This window comes from Phocoena sinus, chromosome 6 (genome assembly GCF_008692025.1).
Source record: "Phocoena sinus isolate mPhoSin1 chromosome 6, mPhoSin1.pri, whole genome shotgun sequence".
NCBI classification, from domain to species: Eukaryota; Metazoa; Chordata; class Mammalia; order Artiodactyla; family Phocoenidae; genus Phocoena; species Phocoena sinus.
Window position 1 is genome coordinate 59,181,697 of NC_045768.1, and position 19,395 is coordinate 59,201,091.

At 40.0% G+C, this 19,395-nt stretch overlaps 1 protein-coding gene across 1 annotated transcript in view; it reads right to left on the minus strand.

Moving 5' to 3' along the window:
* PTPRD (protein tyrosine phosphatase receptor type D) overlaps nucleotides 1-19,395 on the minus strand; it is a 527,692-nt gene that overhangs the window by 398,803 nt on the left and 109,494 nt on the right. The window contains 1 exon segment of the mRNA XM_032635461.1: nucleotides 18,885-19,051. Coding sequence (XP_032491352.1) covers nucleotides 18,885-18,948 — 64 coding nt within the window. The 5' untranslated portion in view covers nucleotides 18,949-19,051.

The following is a 19,395-nucleotide window of genomic DNA, read 5'->3' on the forward strand; positions in this document are numbered from 1 at the left end:
TCCTTCTAACCCCTTGTTCCATTTATTCCCCTTGCATTTCCTAGGCCATGCCAGGCAAGCTCCTGCCCCAGGGTCTTTGAACTGGCTCCTGCCTAGAATACTAACCCCCACCACGACTAACTTGCCACCTTCTTTCAAACCTGCTTAATTGCCCCCTTCTCAATGAAGTCTACCTTGACCTGACCACCCAATTTTAAATTGTATCGGAATCCCCCCTCTTACACTTAAACACACACACACACACACACACACACACACACACACAGTCCCGATTCCTCTACTCTGGCCTCTGCATAATTTTGAGCCTCCTAGAAGGTGACCTTCATGGTGCAAGATTCTGTTGTTGTTTGGGTCACTGAACAGTGTATCCCAGAAACCTAGTATAGGAATATCTCTGGAATGAATGAATGACTTATGGACCATGTAGGCAAAACATTCATAAAGGAGAAAAGGAAGAAGCTCAGACTTCAAGACCTGAACATCTGTGAATTACAATGTGAGAGCAAAAAAGATTTCTGAAAGAAAACAGCTTTGTATAAATAGCTTTGTGTAATGAATTAGAAGGCACTGGCAAATAAGCACAGGAGGGAGAAGCAAATCCTGCAGCTACGTCTACTAATTATGAGCCCCTAATCATTGCCAGGTACCTAACCCACATTATCACAGTTAAGCCCCATGAACAAGTGTGGGATAAGGTTCTTATCCCTGTTGACAGATGAAAAAAAATCTAAGGTTAGATTAGAAGCTATAGCAGGACATGGGTTCATCTTGCTTACTATCTAATTCCCAGCAACCCGCAAAATGCTGGCAGGTAGTAGGTGTAGAATACATATTAAACTGAATAAAAAAATTATGCTCAGAGAGGTTAATATACTTCCCCAAGACCACCCATCTAGTAAATAGCAAAAGACAGGATCTAAGCCCACATATTTTTATTTAGAAGCTAATGCCTTTCCACTATACCATATTTCTTCAGACTAAAATTATAAAACATATACAGACCTGCAAAAATGCAGCAGTCCAGCCCAACTATATACCACAGTAATTCTTCAGGACATTTCAATATAACAGAAGGAAATAGAAAAAAAACTGATATTCCTGGTGAATGTCACCCAAATAAATGATCAAGCAACAATCATGCTTCATTTGATCTTGTTTATTAATGAAGTGGTGCAAGGTTCATTCTAGAAAGAATTCCATCAAAAACCGGATAAAGCAAAAACTTTTAATACCAAATCTTTAGTCTTCCTACAAAGGCAAAGTCATTTTCAATGAAATATCTTATTACCCAACAGGACTGTATGAGTAAACTTGTCTGTTTCCACCGAGCTGCTCACTTGGGGCATGCCCCTCCTGAGCACTGGCCTTGAAATGCTAATTCCCTGGCTGAAACAACCGTTCAACTGCTCTTTAGCCTTAAACATTCTGAGGCTTCACATTAGGTAGCCAGAGCAGCCCCTGAGAGAAAAAGGAGCTCCAGCAACCACACTGGCTCGACACCAGGGATAGATTGAAATCAGGAGGGAGTGGGAGCCTCTCTCCCCAGCCTCAGGCGATGAGGGGCCACCTGAGGTCATTAAACCTGGCCTGCTTAGAATGTAACAAAACTGGGGACAGAAAGATTTAAGTAAATAATTCATCATCCCCAATTCGCATTCTCCAGAAGTATCTATACAATTGCAGATAAAGTACTTTAAATTTGCTCTTCTGCTATATATTTCAGTGTGAGGTACCTGGCAATGGAATCCATTCTCTAATTCACTTTCCAAAAACAAAGTCAGCCCAAATGTTTGCTGTTGGTGCTTTGTTAAATTTCTGCTATTGTTAACCACAGAAAGGGTTGGAAACCGTTGGGTTTGAGAAATTTTATTCATTTCAAATTTATAAACTTCTACGGAGACATCTACACACAGACTGAAAACCTGTGGTCCCACACCAGATCCATCCCAAAGGTGTTTTCCTTTAGCCTCAGTGTTACTGTTGCTTAATGATTTTTAATTCAAGTAAATATGTGAAAATTAGGGATATTTCACCTATAAGTCTGGACTTCAAGCTTCTCTAGGAAAATCAGAAAATCCTGGACATGCATTCCCGAATGGTAAGAAGAGGCTGGGTCGCTGCTTCTCTCACGAAATCCAGCACAAACTTTCCAAAGAGCTGAACTGCTGCTTCAATAATGAATTTTACTTGACTGGTCACTATGGGCATTGAATTACTACCCTGGCTGTATTCAAGGTCCAGTTTTGGACAAGGGCACAGAGGCAGGATCGGAAATGAGTAAATACACTTGCCCCCCGGGGCATGGAATGTGGGAACTTTAGACAAACTAAAATTAGAATTTGTCTATTAAGTCTGTCTCAAAGTGATATATGGCAACTACGATAACTGTTAGTAGAGACACAAAAACCATAATGAGTGCATGAGATGTACTGGCAGAGGAGGGATGGGTGGAAAGAGAAATACACAAAGAAGTACCTTACTCTTACTGGCTACTTCTCCTCTCTAGCTGTTCCTGTATGACTCATTCAGTACTTACCAAGTCCAATCCATCCCCAATTCCTGCAAGTTTTTTAATCCTCTTAAAAATTTTTTGTATCTGGCCCTTCTTTACCGTATAAACCACAGCCACACTTCAGACCATCATGACCCTCATCGTACTTGCTTTTAGAGCAACTCACCCTCAAGTTCATCCTCTACCCAACTATCAGTGATCTACCAAAAATGCAAGTTGGACCACAATGTTTCCCAGTTTAAAATTTTTCATTGCTTCCCTTATTAGCTGGTAATGCTGGGCTGGGTTTGAGAACTAACTGAGGGACATGTTTTAAAAAACACCTATGCTTGATCCTTACTTTCATATATTTTGATTTAAATGCTCAGTGTGCGGCCCGAGACAGCTATATTTTATCCTCAAGTGAGTCCAAAGTATCACCCGGTTTGAGAATCACTGATCTACCAGGCAAGCTCCAAGCTCCTTAGCTTTGCCTTAGTGCCCTCCGGTATGTTTCTGTCACCACCAGCCCTCCTCATGTTCCCTACAAATTCAACAGTAACCTTATGCATACATCTACTACTGCACATACCTCCCTACGCTGCAATTATCTCTTTATTGCCTCTCCCACTATTCTGAGAAGTGACTTAGCTCAGTCTTTTTGGTTACCTACAAGTACCTGGGGACAACAGTTGGGTCTAAATAAGAGTGGATGGAGATGGCAGAAAAGAAGGAGCTGGAAGAGTAGGTAAGATGTGGAATAGCAAAGCTATGCGGTCAGAAAGGGAGAAGGAGAGAATACTAGCAAAGGTGGGAAAACAGAAAGCACTTCCTGAGCTAAGCAGAATGCTGGTGACTGTGCATTAATGTGTGAAAGCTTCTCTTAGGTCCACAAAGAGGAGCCTGGTGGCCTGAGTAAATACACCAAAGGGAAAGTGAGCCAATTTATTCCCTGCCCAACAGTGGCGTCAGATCCATTTGTTAAACTGCAAACTCTGTAGAGAAAAGAGATCCCAGAATACAAACAATTGTTTTATTATAATTATCGTAATATCCTTCCTGTTTCCATCTCTCAGTCCAAATCAGTACAATTAAAATGCAAAAAGAATTACGTGTTTTGCAGTTGTTAAAATGATCTTTTTATATCTCTTTGCTGATGTCGTCTTGATTATTTCAGAAACAGTAGTTCTCCACGGTGGTTTCTGCCACCCAGTAAGGTTCCAATGATTCATGCGGTGGGCCTCTCATCCTTTCCCTTGAGATTTTACTCCATAGTCAAATAGACGTAACCATTACTCATCATCCTTCATATTCAGCCAAGATTTTTGTTTAATCTAATTAGTCCTCCTTCTTCATTCAACTCTAAACAACATTCATCCTTATGAGAATGTAGTTATGCCCTTCCTACTTCTTCAGAAACTTGTGCCTTCTACTAGCTGCCAGGACAAACTGGCAATAGTTGGTAATTTAAATTTTCCCATGTGAGTCAGGGATTCCAACTGCAATCAATTGCAAACTGCCCCCTCTTTGTGCCCAATGAAGGCCTTTCCATTTCGTGACATCGTGGATCCATAAGCGTTATTTCTGAGCATTGCTGCTGGATCAATGGTGCTTTCTTGTTAGAGTTTTATTTTGCTTTGGATTTATGAGCACTGAGATGGTACAGAGGACATCTATACCAGAAGTACCCGTGATGTGATCAAATTCACCATGATGTTTCTGCTTTTGCTTGCCTTTATGAAACCAATATCAGACTTCAATACCCATGATTACAAACCTGTTTCTTTACAGACCCTGTTACAACATTCCCATCAAACGTTAACACTTCCCAGCACTTTTTTCTCCATATTTAAGATGTTCATAGCTCCAAATGTCAGGCTCACGGTGCAATGAAAACTATCCCACAGCTAATAAATTATTCATTTGTCAGGAGTTTGCAATTTGAAGTGGCACTAACAGCCAAGTACCTGAAGCACCCCCCAAAGACATAAAGCACAGTAACATGCAAAGCTTCTTCCACATAAATGCTAAAGGTTAAGTGCTATTAAACTTCTCTGTTTATCAAGAGATGTGCTCCTTGAACTTATTTATTCTAATTAATCTGCTCCCAATAAACATTACTAACAGAGCACCATGCTAAAAGAGGCTAATCAAATGCGTCTCTTTCCCCTAACTAATCTCACCAGGTTAAAACAAGGTCTTCTGCTTATAAAAATTCACCATTCACCACTATCTGGGGAGAACTTGTGAGTAAGGTCAAAAGTAGGGGTCATCAAGCCATGACCCTCAGCCCAAAGCTGGCTCATTGTAAGGGTTTGTAAATAAAGTTTTATTGGAACACCACCACTCCCAAGCGTTCATGTGTTGTCTGTGGCTGTCTTCTTCTTATAACTCAGAGTTGGAGAGTTGTTACAGAGACTGTGTGGCTCACAAAGTCAAAAATGTTTACTATATGGTCCTTTACAAAAATCATTTGCCAACCTCTGGTTGAAAGGCATGCAAAATGTGGGAAGATTTCAGAATTTTAGCACTAGGTAGGGCTTTAACTGCTGTATATCAACCTGTTCATCTACCCAAGCAAGGACTGCCTTTAAACGCTTGTTATTTAGAATGTCATCTGTGGTACAGAGCCAGAAGGGAAGAAGGAATAAAGCAACAACAGGTCCAAGGTGGCTCTCAAGCTGGTAGGTGCTTCGTTTTGATGACAACAATCACCATGTATTCCAGTTATCTATTGCTGTGTTTCACACCACCTCAAAACTTGCTTAAGGCAAACATTTCTCTGCACAGGATTCTGCCTTGCAGGCTTCAACTGGGCAGCTCTCCTCTTCTCACTTCAGGTCACTCCCGTGACTTGCCAATCACCAGGAGGATGGGCTCTGGCTGGGAAGCCAAGATGGCTTCATTCACCTATCGGGCACTTCACCTGGAAGGCTACAAAATGTGTGAGCTGTCTGGGCATTTCTTTCTCTCCACAGGGTCCCTCCAGCAAGACAGCTGGGCACCTTTCTATGATGACTCCAGGTGCCACAGAGTTGAAGTAGAAGCTCCGAGACGCCTAAGGATTAGGTCCAGGACAAGTGCAGCATCACTTCAGTAGCATTCCACTGGTCAAAGCACCTCAAGCAACCAGCCCAAATTCAAGGGGAGGAGAATCCGACTCCACCTTGAGAGGAGCTATGAAATAGTTGGGCTGTGATTTCCAATCCACCAGAATATGACTAAGAGGATTGATGGTCACATCATGATTATGGTGATAAAATCTTACCGCCGACAATTTCAAATGAAACTGATGGGTAAGAGCAAGAAGTCAGCCTAATGAAATATGAAAATCATTTTATAATAAAACACTAGTTGCACAGAATGCAAACATTTACAAATTGATAGTATTTTCTTCTTTTTTTTTTTTAAAACTGAAACACGACAAAAGCCTTTCTAAAAGTCATTCAATGCTTCTCTAATTCTTACACAATGTATAAACTGTGGACATGGTATAATCTTTCTTCTGTGATTCTGAAGCCTCACTCTGCTATTAATGAAGTTCCAGCACAATACAATGGACATGCACCTCTGGCACCTGCCATGGTGGTGGCATCGTTTTGGCCCTTTGTCCACGTTTCTGGCCACTATGCATTTTGAGCTCTTGTGCCTGCTCTTTTCAACTGTTCTGCCTCTTCCCTGGACAGGAGTCAAAAGAGCTGAGTTCTAGGGTCTTCTCCATCACCTACTCACCTTTTTGCTCCAGGCAGGTCATCTGCTCTGACCCTTGGTTTCTTTATCTGACAAGTGTAAGATGATAAAATGTATCCTCCCTACTCCTAGAGTATTCAGGAACAAGTTAGATTAAAGATATAAAATGTTTAAAAAATTATACAGGGGAAGTATTATCATGATCATTGCTATGAGATAAAATTGGATTTATTGCTAAAAATACAGTAAAATAAAAAATAATATCTTTAAATTATATACTATTAAATACATTGTTGATATAATAACAATGGCTAAGATTTATTTAGCGCTTACTATGTATGTTGTTATAATAACAAGTGGCTAAGATTTATTTAGTGCTTACTATGTGTGAGGCATACTTCTAAGCACCTTACATTGGTTAATAGTTAATCTTCCCTGTGTCCACATGTCCGTTCTCTACTCTATCCCTGCCCTGGAAGTAGGTTCATCTCTACCATTTTTCTTTTTTGTTCTGGCGGTACCGGGCCTCTCACTGTTGTGGCCTCTCCCGTTGCGGAGCACAGCCTCCGGACACGCAGGCTCAGCGGCCATGGCTCACGGGCCCAGCCGCTCCACGGCATGTGGGATCTTCCCGACCGAGGCACGAACCCGTGTCCCCTGCATCGGCAGGTGGACTCTCAACCACTGCGCCACCAGCGAAGCCCTGTACCGTTTTTCTAAGATTCCACATACATGAGTTAATATAGGATATTGTTTTCCTCTTTCTGACTTACTTCACTCTGTAGGACATACTCTAGGTCTATCCACGTCTCTATAAATGACCCGGTTTGAGCTATCCTTTTTATGGCTGAGTAATATTCCATTGTATATATGTACCACATCTTCTTTATCCATTCATCTGTCATTGGACATGGAGGGAATACATGTATACATATAGCTAATCCACTTCATTGTGCAGTAGAAACTAACACAACATTGTAAAGCATCATACTCCATTAAAAAAAAAAAAAGATAGTTACATCTTTATAGCAACCCTACAATTATCATGCCAGACAACAAAACTGAGACATAAAGCAATTAGGAAATCTGTTTCTGGTTAAACAGATATTAAACAGAAATATGATTTAGCTTTATCAATTTGCATAGCTGATCTTAAGAACTTACAAAAGGCCTATCGTATTTCTGATAAAATTTCCCCCTTTTGTTAGAAGGGCAGAATCTCCCTCTTCTAATCTCTGTACCAGCATTCTGTACCAGAGCTTACACACTGTTAGTGTTCTTAACCACGGGTGCCTTTGCCCCCCAGGGGACATTTAGCAATGTCCGAAGACATTTTGGTTGTCACACCTGCGGGCTAGAGTGTTACTGGGTATAAGCCAGGGCTGTTGCTACACGTCCTACAATACTCAGGGCGGTCCCCACAGAAACACAGAGAATTACCCAGCCCAAAATGTCAATAGTGTTAAGCTTGACAAACCCTGGGCTACACTGATGGCATAAACATAGTAAGGAGAGATTTCACTGAGTTCAGCCTGGAAGTTATAATAGTAATCTATGATATGTATGCTTTTTTGTTATGTTTTGTTTATTGCTGCTCAAAGGTATATACTGCTTCATTCCTTGAACCGAAAATCATCTCAATAGGTGAAAATGCTAGATAATTGATTTCTACGTATACCTCAGGCATTATGGTTTATACAGTGGGATAAAGATGAACCTTTACTGAATACCTGCCATGCATCAGGCACTCACAGTACTTTACATATAGGATTTCACTTAAATCTCACAGCAACTTGTAAGAGCTATTAGCATCCCCAAAGAGTCAGAAGAATTTAAGCCAAATCTGGTTGCTAACCCCATGTACTATTTTAGAGAAAACACATTTAAGTTATGGTTTAATAATCCTTATGTTATGTATTACCCTACAACCCCACTGGGCTAAAACTAAGTCCAAATATGTTAAATCACATAAGCGATAGTTTTCCTCCAAATAAAGAAGTTTACCAGGCAAGAGTTTATTAAAATTATTTCATCGATATACAGGATATACTTTCCATATAGGAATCACTTAGGAATCCTATTCCTATAATCTTGACTAAATGGAAGCATACAGAGGAAAGCCCTATTCAAGCTCCCTTCTTCTCTACAAATGTATGTTGGCCATCGCCTTCCAGTTACAACTCTGCTTTTCATTTGTACCCTCCTTAGTCCTCTCCAGCTATGGATGCTGATGAAATGAAGTGTAGACTTAATTATATGTTGCCAATGTAGAAATATCATCTACTATAAAAGAAAAGGAAAACTGGCCAGGCTAAAGAGCTAAAAGCAGATATTTTGCTTTTGTTAACCAAAGCCTTTAGTGTTCAAAGTCTATATTGGATGGTACAAAGGAAATTTCAGTCAAGCAGTTTAGAAAATGAATTTATAAACCTGATCAGAGACTGTACCCAACCCTTCAAAGAACTATTTGAGAAGAAATATTTATTTTGTCCCAGTAGAGGAGAGTGGTGCCCAACTCAAGTTTCATAGGTAGATATCCCAAGAATAGATCTGTTTCCCTACATACTGGCTGAGCAATCCAACTCCTTCCAAGGCCTACAGGGACACATGGTTTAGCCCCTTCCTGCTCTCTTAGCTATGTCTTCCCACTCACTATGCTTCAGTCTCCTAGGCCTTATTTTGTCCTTTGAACACACTAGTCTTCTTTCCATAAGGCTTTTGTGAATCACTGTTCTATCCACCTGGATGCACTGAACTCCACTTCTTCATGGCTGGTGCTGTCCCATCGCTCAGCTTAAGTGTTGGGTCTCACTAAGCAACACCTTCCTTGATACAAAATGAAGGAATGCCCTGTCCCCTCCCCTAACATTTCCCCCCCCCCCCCCCCCCGTGCTCTCACAGAACATCACCCTGTTTTATTATCTGCTGCAGCATTCGTACTATCAAAGCCACACTGTTCATTATTCCTTTTGTCCATAACCTTGTCTTGCTGCATTTTCTTCCCTCCCGCCCCGCCCAAACGCCCCACTCCACTAGAATGGAAAATTCTGTGGTAACACGAAATCAGGATCTGGCTTGTTTGGGGCACACAGTAGTCATTTACCGAATGAACTATTACTTTTAAATTAAATGTTGTGATTTAAATTTACTTTTAAAGGATACGTAATGGACATTAAAGAGGTGTTTGTAGCAAACTGAAATCACTACAGCTGAAAGCAATGAATGCCTTCCCTGCTCTTTTTATAATCTTAACACCTTTATTAACAGGTGGTTGCAGTTTGTTAACTGTTTTGAAAAATCAAGTTGTAAACTTTTGTTACCCGTTAAAATGAGGTTCTTAAAAAACCTGACACAGATATAAAACAATTTAAAAATCTTTAAAGGTGTATTGAGAAAAAAGCAGGTTTTTATGTTTTTAAACACGTTTGTCATTACCAAAAAAGATCTGTCTTTAGGTAAAAAAAACATTTAAAATCCCATGCTGCACGAATAATACAGATAGTTCCAGCGATCTGGTCAATGGGGCAAAAAAGCAGCACTTCAGGTCTGCCCTTTTAATGGCAGACAAACAACAGCAATTTATTTTTCTCTCACTCCTTTATAAGCAACTTGAATACAGCAAAAACAACAACTAAGAAAGAAAAGAAAAGCTACTAGAATATATTAAGTTTAATTGGCTCGTTATACTTTCTGTGCTTAGAGCTCAAAAGTAATGCACTGTGTGCTATTTTTTAATCTGAAGATATAAGTACTTAGTGTATTTTAATGTCTCATTGAATAAATGGAGTATAAAACAATTATCACAACACTATGTGTGATTATGCAAAATCCATCACACCTCGTAGAGTGAATTTAAAACTGTCACTGGAGAACAGAAACTGAATTGAAATACCCATTCTAGTAAGGTTTTAAACTTCATTCACAGTTTTAAACTGATTCTGGATTCCACCGTATTTTTTTTTTACAAATATATTAACATAAAGGTAAGTTTTAAAAAATTACCTGAACAAACAAAAAGAGAAATCATAAGAATGAGCAGTGATATACTTTTGGAAAAAAATGGCATGTTAAAGATAAAAAATTAGGGGCTTCCCTGGTGGCGCTAGTGGTTGAGAACCTGCCTGCCAATGCAGGGAACAAGGGTTCGAGCCCTGGTCTGGGAAAATCCCGCATGCTGCGGAGCAACTGGGCCCGTGAGCCACAACTACTGAGCCTGCGCGTCTGGAGCCTGTGCTCCGCAACAAGAGAGGCCGAGACAGTGAAAGGCCCGCGCACCGCGATGAAGAGTGGACCCCGCTCGCCGCAACTAGAGAAAGCCCTCGCACAGAAACGACGACCCGACACTGCCAAAAATAAATAAATAAATAAATTTAAAAAAAAAAGATAAAAAATTACATGTCCCTCATTAGCTTGGCTTTCTCTTTCACTCAGAATTATAATAATCTGTAGGTGGTTCAGGTTTTAGTAGACTGTAGCTCAATAAAAGTCAACTAACATTATTTCTTAAGTATCAAGGCGGTCTGGCCTTCCTAACCTCCACCACTCTTCTCCCCTGTGACCCTTCTTTTCCTTAACATTCAACTAGACCCTTAAAAGATCTCAAGGCCACTCTGGCTGGCCTGGCTTCAGAGGATTTCTCTACCCTGCTACCACACAGATGTTTTTTTACATCTCTGCTGTCACTCCCCCAGTTGTCCTTAGAATAAAAACCGAGACCTTGAACAAGTTCTAAAGCCTTGCATTAGATGGTCCTGCTTATTTGTCTATCCTTATTTGATTACTTCCTCCTTCTCAGCATCTGCGATCCAGTCACATCCATTCTTTCAGTCACCAGAATACACTAGGTTATCCGGTCTTGCAGTATAAGAGCATGTTCATTCTTGAAACTTAACAGCTCTTTCAGGTGTAGTTTAGTTAATGTCTATTCATCCAACAGGTGCTAGCTCAAAAATCATTCCCTCAGAGCTATACATGTGATCTAACTTAACAGAACTACACCTTTACAAAAATATATTGATGTAAAAGCTAGTAAAATCTGTAGTTAGTTAATAGTATCATACTAATATTGATTTCCTGATGTTGATAATGTAATGTTATTACATAATATATCATTACTGGGGAAATATGGGTGAAAGGTACTTGGGAAATTCCTGTACAATTTTTACTTCTTTCAAGTCTAAAATTATTCCACAATAAACAAGAAATAAATTGCTCCTTAATAACGCCTTTTATTGCTCTTCTGAATAGCTGAGACACTAACCTCCCTATTCTCTTCCCTCAAAACATTTATCACAGTTAGAAAGTATGAACGTTTTGAGATTAATGTTAAATATTTGTCTATCCCACTAGAGTTTAAGCCCTCTGGGGCAGGGATCATATCTCTTTATCTCACCATTGTATATCCAGTAGTTACCTCAATGCTTGACACAGGAAATGTGTCCAATAAACACTTACTAGAGGGAGTATTAAATACACAAATGTGTCAATCAGTCAATGCCCTTTGGAGGCATAATTGCATACATAATGATACATATTTACATTTTTAAAAGATACTGCTCAGGGCTTCCCTGGTGGCGCAGTGGTTGAGAGTCCGCCTGCCGATGCAGGGGACATGGGTTCGTGCCCTGGTCCGGGAGGATCCCACATGCCGCGGAGCGGCTGGGCCCGTGAGCCACGGCCGCTGAGCCTGCGCGTCTGGAGCCTGTGCTCCGCGACGGGAGAGGCCACAACAGTGAGAGGCCCGCGTACCGCAAAAAAAAAAAAAAAAAGATACTGCTCAAATCATAAAGTTAATGGGATCATCAATGTCCACAGAGATCTAAACATGGATGCTTCTAATTTGGAAATGATGCAAGTTGATGAGAAAAAAGCACAACTTTTAGTGAATATTTAATCCTATTATTCAAAATGCTTTGCGAGTTCTCTAATCCTTATGATAACCGTATCAAGTGTGTGCCATTTTCCATCTTCATTTTACAGATGAGAGGCACATAGAGATTTGTAACTTGCACATGGTCAGAACAACTATACTGCAGAGGCAGGATCTGAACATGGGTACAAGTCCATATTCTTAAGCGCTACTTCCTGCCTGGAGATAAAATCTGAGAATATTGCTTGAGAGAGTTCTGAAAAGTGAGCTATGAATTCTGAAAGTAGATTACAAGCTGGTGTGGGACCACACTTTTTTAAATCTTTATATCCCTACCATTATGCACAAAGCTTTCCATGTAGCAGGGACACGTGATCACACACACACACACACACACACACACACACACACACACACACACTGGTTACTGGTTTCACGAATGAATAAATAAATCTAAAGCAAACTGAGGAAAAGAGAAAAAGCAAAATTATAAGTAAGAGAATTGGTTTCCACCCGATCACTAGTACTTCTCTCTTTGATTCTTTATTTCAAGTTGGACACTGGTTGGGGGTTTTCTGAATTTACTGAAGCAGGACAACATAGGCAGTAGAGGGCGGGCCCCCAACCAAGTCAAACTTACTCGAAATGAATCAGGTAAATAGCAGCTACGTCAGGAAAACTGAAGAAACTAAGAATATGATGGGAAAGAAATGAGGAAATCATAGAACAGTATAATCAAATATCACCAGGCTATTAGCAATAACAAGAAGTAATTCACCGATATTTCAGATATCGTTCTATCCTTCAAGCTTAGGGCCCTCATCGCAAACAGAGATCAGAGATAACAAATATATCATACTTTGGTTTTTCTTAGAAAAAGCAAGTCCCTCTACACACAATAAAATGCTTTGAAGTGTACACATGTGTTGATTATGTGACATATTCTTAACCTTACTAGATAGGTACAGCACTGCTGGGAGCAATTAATTCAGAAAGCTACAGAAAACTCTGCAATGGGACCAAAGGATCAGTAAAATAGCTGGAATATTTTTCTTGCTGTAGACAGCTGGATTCTGCTAATTTAGCTACTTTAAAGTGAGGGGAGGAAGGAGGAGGGAGCAGTAAGGTTTTCATTTTGCCACACCTCTGTAAATTCAGATGAAAAGAAAACAAGGAAAGCATTGATAAGCATAGAAAAATGAACTGGCTTTCTTCCTGCTCTCCTCAATGAGCACATCTATTCTAACTGGCCTGAAGGACCCAGAACACTTTTCATTCAGGTGACATATACCAAAGAGAATCTAACCAGAGAGCTGGATTAAGCAGCAGTTTACCTTTTCATTTTTAAATAGCTTTATTGGAATATGATTCACACACATACAGATCACCCATTTAAGGTGTCCAACTCAATGGTATTTAGTATGTTTGTACCCAGTTAGTACCATCACCCCAATCTCATTTTAGAACACTTCGTTTTCATCATCCCAAGCAATTTACCTTTTAAAAGTTGATTGAATGGTCTGTGATCTAAGTACATACATACATACGTGAATACATACATCACACATACCTAAACACCCGTAATCTAAAAAAAAAAAACAAAAAAAACTAAAGGACATTTTTGATGATCTATGAATGTTCTCATTGTGAAATGGCCCTGTCTACTGGGAGGAATGCATTTTGATGACATAAGAAAGACAGTCTTTCCATTCCTAACTTCATTTTGGAGGTCTAACTTCTTGACAGGCTGCTTCTTGGAAGTGATTTCGACAGAACGCAAAGGAATCATTTGCCCTGCCCTTCGATCTAATCATTTTCCTTTTCTTTAATTTTGTTTCTGAAGAATAATCCCTGGCCATAGCAAAAGCCACTCACTTTCTTCCTTACCTTGTTTACCTCCATCTCCAGCCTACTGGACCAGTGTCCCATGTGTTTCTGTATGTGCTTACAGTAAACATCTACAGCTCCTCCCTCAGAGCAGCTCAAGAAAATTCACTACGGGAAGCAACAAAACAGGAAGATGGAAACACTTTCCATTATCCATTAGACCCAAGCAAAAATTAACTTTAAATTGGTTATTTCCTAAGCTTGAAAAAGCAGATATGCTTCATATTCCCTCTTCATCTTCAGATTAACTCCTGGGACAAGAGTTTATAAGAATCTCCTATGGATAGAACTTTTTATAGGGAAGCAAGCTGGGAAATATGGTTTATCAACTGTCCAAATTTTGATGATCTGTATCAAATTAAATAATGTTAGCACAGTACCTAAACACAAGTACTCAATAAAAATGTTGGCTGAATGTTTTTGAATAATGATAGATAACATTTATTAAATATCTACCATGTGTTATCTGCTGATCTGTGTTTTACATTAACTCATTTATTCCTCATAAAACCCAAGAGTAGGCCTACACTATACCATCACCATCATCACTCATCACCCACATTTTTAAGACAGGAAAACTCAGAGAAAGAGCATGAGGCATCATGCTCCAGATTATAAAAACACAGCCAGAATTTAAAAGCAGACTCTGCTTTCAGAGCTTACTTTATTAACCATTGCCCTATGCTGCCCACCGGAAAACAAGTAAGGGAAAAACGGTTAACTTACAACACTGATGTCAGTCTGCTCTCTAATGCCAAAGAAATAAAGACGTTCCATTGGATAGAGTGATATACCACCAGAGGGGGCATAAAAGAAACCTAATTGCTTTCACATAGGGCAGGAATATAGTGAGTAGATGGGGACTACAGCGAGGTTCCTTAACAATAAGGATGGAAAATGAGGGTGTGTTCACCATCTGAGACAGAAAAATGGCAAAAAGCAACAGAAAAAGGATGAACTCAACCATTTTAGGAATTCAACTATCAAGAGCTGTGTTTATAATGAAGATCCAATAAACACTCAGGTCCAATGACAGTGGCCGGAAAGCAAAAACTCAGGTCTAGAATGTAAGTGATTTCATCATAGTGAAACCAGTTTGATAAAAGAATGTACTAACAGCAGATTCTTGGCCTGTATTTAGTTTTAAAAAAAAAAAAAAGAAAAAGGACTGGTAAATAGCAAACTAAAGCTACATAAAATTACCAGAAACTATCACGAAAACTCAGTCAAAAGAAAAATATTGGGCTTCCCTGGTGGCGCAGTGGTTGAGGGTCTGCCTGCCGATGCAGGGGACATGGGTTCATGCCCCGGTCTGGGAAGATCCCACATGCCGCGGAGCGGCTGGGCCCGTGAGCCACGGCCGCTGAGCCTGCGCTCCACAACGGGAGAGGCCACAGCAGTGAGAGGCCCACGTACCGCAAAAAAAAAAAAAAAAAAAAAATTTACCCCAGGATTATATTAATATAATACAATCTAAATTCATCTAGAATTTGCATGCACAGCATCACTGAATTGACCTCAGTCAAACCACTATGGAAAACTGGTTAGCTTGGCACGAGGAAGGGCTACTCCTAGTGTTCAAACTGAAGTCACACTTGACTCCTCCCCAGGACCACAGCTCTACCATGTGTGCATTCAAGAAGCAATGAGTGGCATCATTTCAAGCACTCCAGACTTAGGAACAAAAAGAAATAGGATCCATGCACACATCTAGCCTTTTGAAATAACAGTGGAGATCGGTAGGGCACTTTAAATGGGCAATGGCAAAGACTATAATTTTCTGCTAAAGGGATATTATCACAATTTTTCAACCTGGGTTTGAACCAAGGTTCGTGAGAGCTCTTCTACCTAATGTGACATCACACCAGCACTTTTCTATGGTGTTCCACACAGTGGATTATAAGCCTCACTCCTCAGCTCTGCAGAGTTAATCGTTTCAAAAGGCAGTGAGCTGAACACACTAAGTTAACATGGCACCCTAGAGTGGCTTCTTTCCACTCCCCACCTGCATATCATCCTCTTCTTCAAAAGAGAGCAACATTCAAAAAAAATTATTCCCATAGTTCTTGAGTGGCTAAGCTACTATTAAAGTCTGAAACATAACTCCTGATGCCTTGTATGAATACAAAATACAGTTAGGTAAAAGAAAATAAATAAATAAATAAATAAATAAATAAATAAATAAATATATATATATATATATATATATATATATATATATATATATATATATATGGCTAGATGTGCTAATGAAAGTGTAGGGAAACAAATCAGTGACCCAGTTGATACAAGCCTGAGAAATATCATCTTTCTATGATGGTGAAGAAATCAAATTTTTTTTCAGTGCTACTTGTATCTTGATTTTTTTCAGGGTTTTAAGAGAAGTTAATGGCACAATTTAATGGGTTACAATCTAAATCCCGTTTCATCAATTGTTCTTTAAACATTCTTAATGGCTAAAATTATATCTCAGACCCTACCATGTGCTTTCATGTACCAGGAATATCCTCGAGTAGATTACTAAGGGATGTTCTTTCTTCTTTTAAAATGTACCTTAAAAAATATGGCTAATTTTTCCTCTTTCCCCGGGAATGCTCAGGTTACATATGCTATTCAGCAATGCCAAACGAATCTGTTAAAGGGAAAATATCCTGAAGTAAGGTTGAGGAGATAGGGCAAAGCCAAATAAAATTAATTTGGCAAAGAAGAAGCCTCTCCCTCTTTGTAGCTGCGAAGGGAAAAGTTGAGCGAGAATGGGTTCTTTTACAGATTACGTCTTGAGGTTGAAAACTGCTATCTTAATTTAACTAACAATCGCTAATTCACTCAGGCCTTTGTTATCTCTTGCTTAAGACTCTATTGGATAAGAAATGGATGAAAGAGTAGAAGAGAAAGACAGAGAAGGGGACGAGCAAGAGGAGGAGCAGGTGATGATCACTTATAGTCTAGATTGTTTTTAAACCATAATTTTAAATTTTAGGGCTTCCCTGGTGGCACAGTGGTTAAGAATCCACCTGCCACTGCAGGGGACATGGGTTCAAGCCCTGATCCAGGAAGATCCCACATGCCACAGAGCAACTAAGCCCATGCACCACAACTACTGAGGCTTCGCACCATAACTACTGAAGCCCACACATCTAGAGCCCATGCTCTGCAACAAGAGAAGCCACCGCAACGAGAAGCCCGCGAACCGCAACGAAGAGTCGCCCCCGCTCGCCGCAACTAGAGAAAGCCCGCGCGCAGCAATGAAGACCCAAAGCAGCCAAAAATAAATAAAAATAAAATTATTTTTTAAAAAAAAATACACATAATTTAACATTTTAAAAATACTTGTTCCTCAATGCTTGATATCTGTCTGCCACTTTCCACCAGAGAATTAAGCAAAAGCAAAGCTTCTCAGTAAGAGAATATGCTTACTCATCTGGAAGGATAACTTCATGAATATATGATAATTAGATCTAATAACTTTAAGAAAATCCCTGAGATCTGATATTAAAGTCAGGTCCCACAGCCTTAATATGCTTTTGCCGAAAGCTAACAATTGTAAAACAACTTACTTTTTCACTCTAGCCAAAACTGAAAAATAAAGCCATATGCCTGATTTCTTTAAAACGCTAAATTTAGATTTCAACTTTAAAATACATTTTGACATAAACGGCTTTTAACACAAGCATCTTTCATTTGGGTCTTTTCCCAGTTAATTATTTGCTGGCATTGTACTCGAAATTCCTTGGCTTCACCTTAAACCAACACTCCCAAGTGCTAATTAGGAGACTATATACATTATTAACCAGAAAATGTTGTGCTTAAAACATGCATGCTCCATATGTATCCTATTATTAACAGTATTCCTTTCACTCCTGGAAAGCTCTCTTTAAAAACTAGAGCCCTATTTAAACAAAGAAATTGGCTGCTATTGAGGAAATTCTTGTTGAAATGCAATTAACAGGTAAGGGCCAACATGACACAGGATCCTTGTCTTTGAAACATCTTGAACATGAATCAAATTTAATCTCACTGAAATAGTCAGTGGAGGGAAAAGGTAATGACTGCAGACGTTACACATTTTAATAGTACCAAGGGGACTCGCGAAGAGAATGGCTGACTCTCATATGAGTTAAACCATTACCGGGGACCAGACATGTTGGTAACTACAAGCCAGAGACACGCCTTTTTCCAGTACTGCCTCTTCCAAAAAATCCAAAGGACAGATGGGAAAAGAAACGTATGTAAACAAGGTAGGCCTAATGATTTCCTAATTACAAAGGAGATGGGATCTTCTCATTAATTGGCAAGCTAAGTGACCACAATCTCGGTTTCACAAATTGAGTCCAATAATCCAAACTTTGGGGTCTGTACTCCACAGAATTCTCCTCACACTTCCACACCCTTCATCCAGCCACAAAGTTGTCAGTTCTGCTTGATTCGTTTGAATACTGTACTCCACGACAGCTGTCGGAAACGGTACATTAGAACAGCTGCTGTGACAGCTACAAGGGCTTGGAAGTTTAATTGGGCTCAATGCGACATTGCACATTTTTCTAAACATAGAAATAGCCACAAAACTAAAGAAATTTCTAATGGGTCTGAGCAATATTTACTTATTGGCACCACCAACTGGTTAATCCCAGTTTGTGTTGTATCATTGGTCTCATAATACCTTTTGCTACTGGGCTGGTAAGAGTATCAAAAAAAAGAAAGAAAAAAAGAAAGGCAAAAACAGTAGGAGCGGTTAGATGCACAAGAAAAAGGGCATTAAGACAGAGAGGAAATGGTAAGCAAGCCATGTCAATAATCTCTTTGAAAGGCTGGCTGGTAGCCAAGGAGGATCCCACAGTGTCTCAGGATTTACTTCCAAAGGAAACATATTCAGAGGCCCTGAGCGTGGTGCCAACTGCAAACAAAACCACTCATTATAGCCCCCTAGAGAATGGGAGAATGGCTTACTCTCAGCATCCGCGTGGAGGAAGAAGGCAAGGAACAGCAGCAGCGGCCTGGCTACGTGCACCATCCTGTAGCTCGGCACCAGCACACACTGGCAGCTTGGAATCACTGCCGCAGAAGCCGCAGCGAGCCGGACCGATCTGAAATTTCAGCTGGAACACTTTCAGAGCCTGTAGAGGGAGAGGTAAAGAAAAGAAAGGGAAGAAAACACAAAGACACTTAGACTCTCACTCTTCTCCCCTTGTTCCATCACAACCACCACGAGAGATGCAAAACACTGTTGATACACCATAAATGGGAACCGTGACACCTTTGGATGAGGAACCAAACAACCTGGTTTGTGAAATGGGACTCCCCAGGCTGATCTTGCTCCCATGCTCAGGCCATCCTGAAGCCAACCCCTCTGAATTTCACTCTCTGCTCATGCCACCTTTTGGGCAACGTTCTATGAGAAGAACCTGTCACTTCTTATAAAATATTACATGACTACATAGGTGGAAGAAAGTCCGTCAAT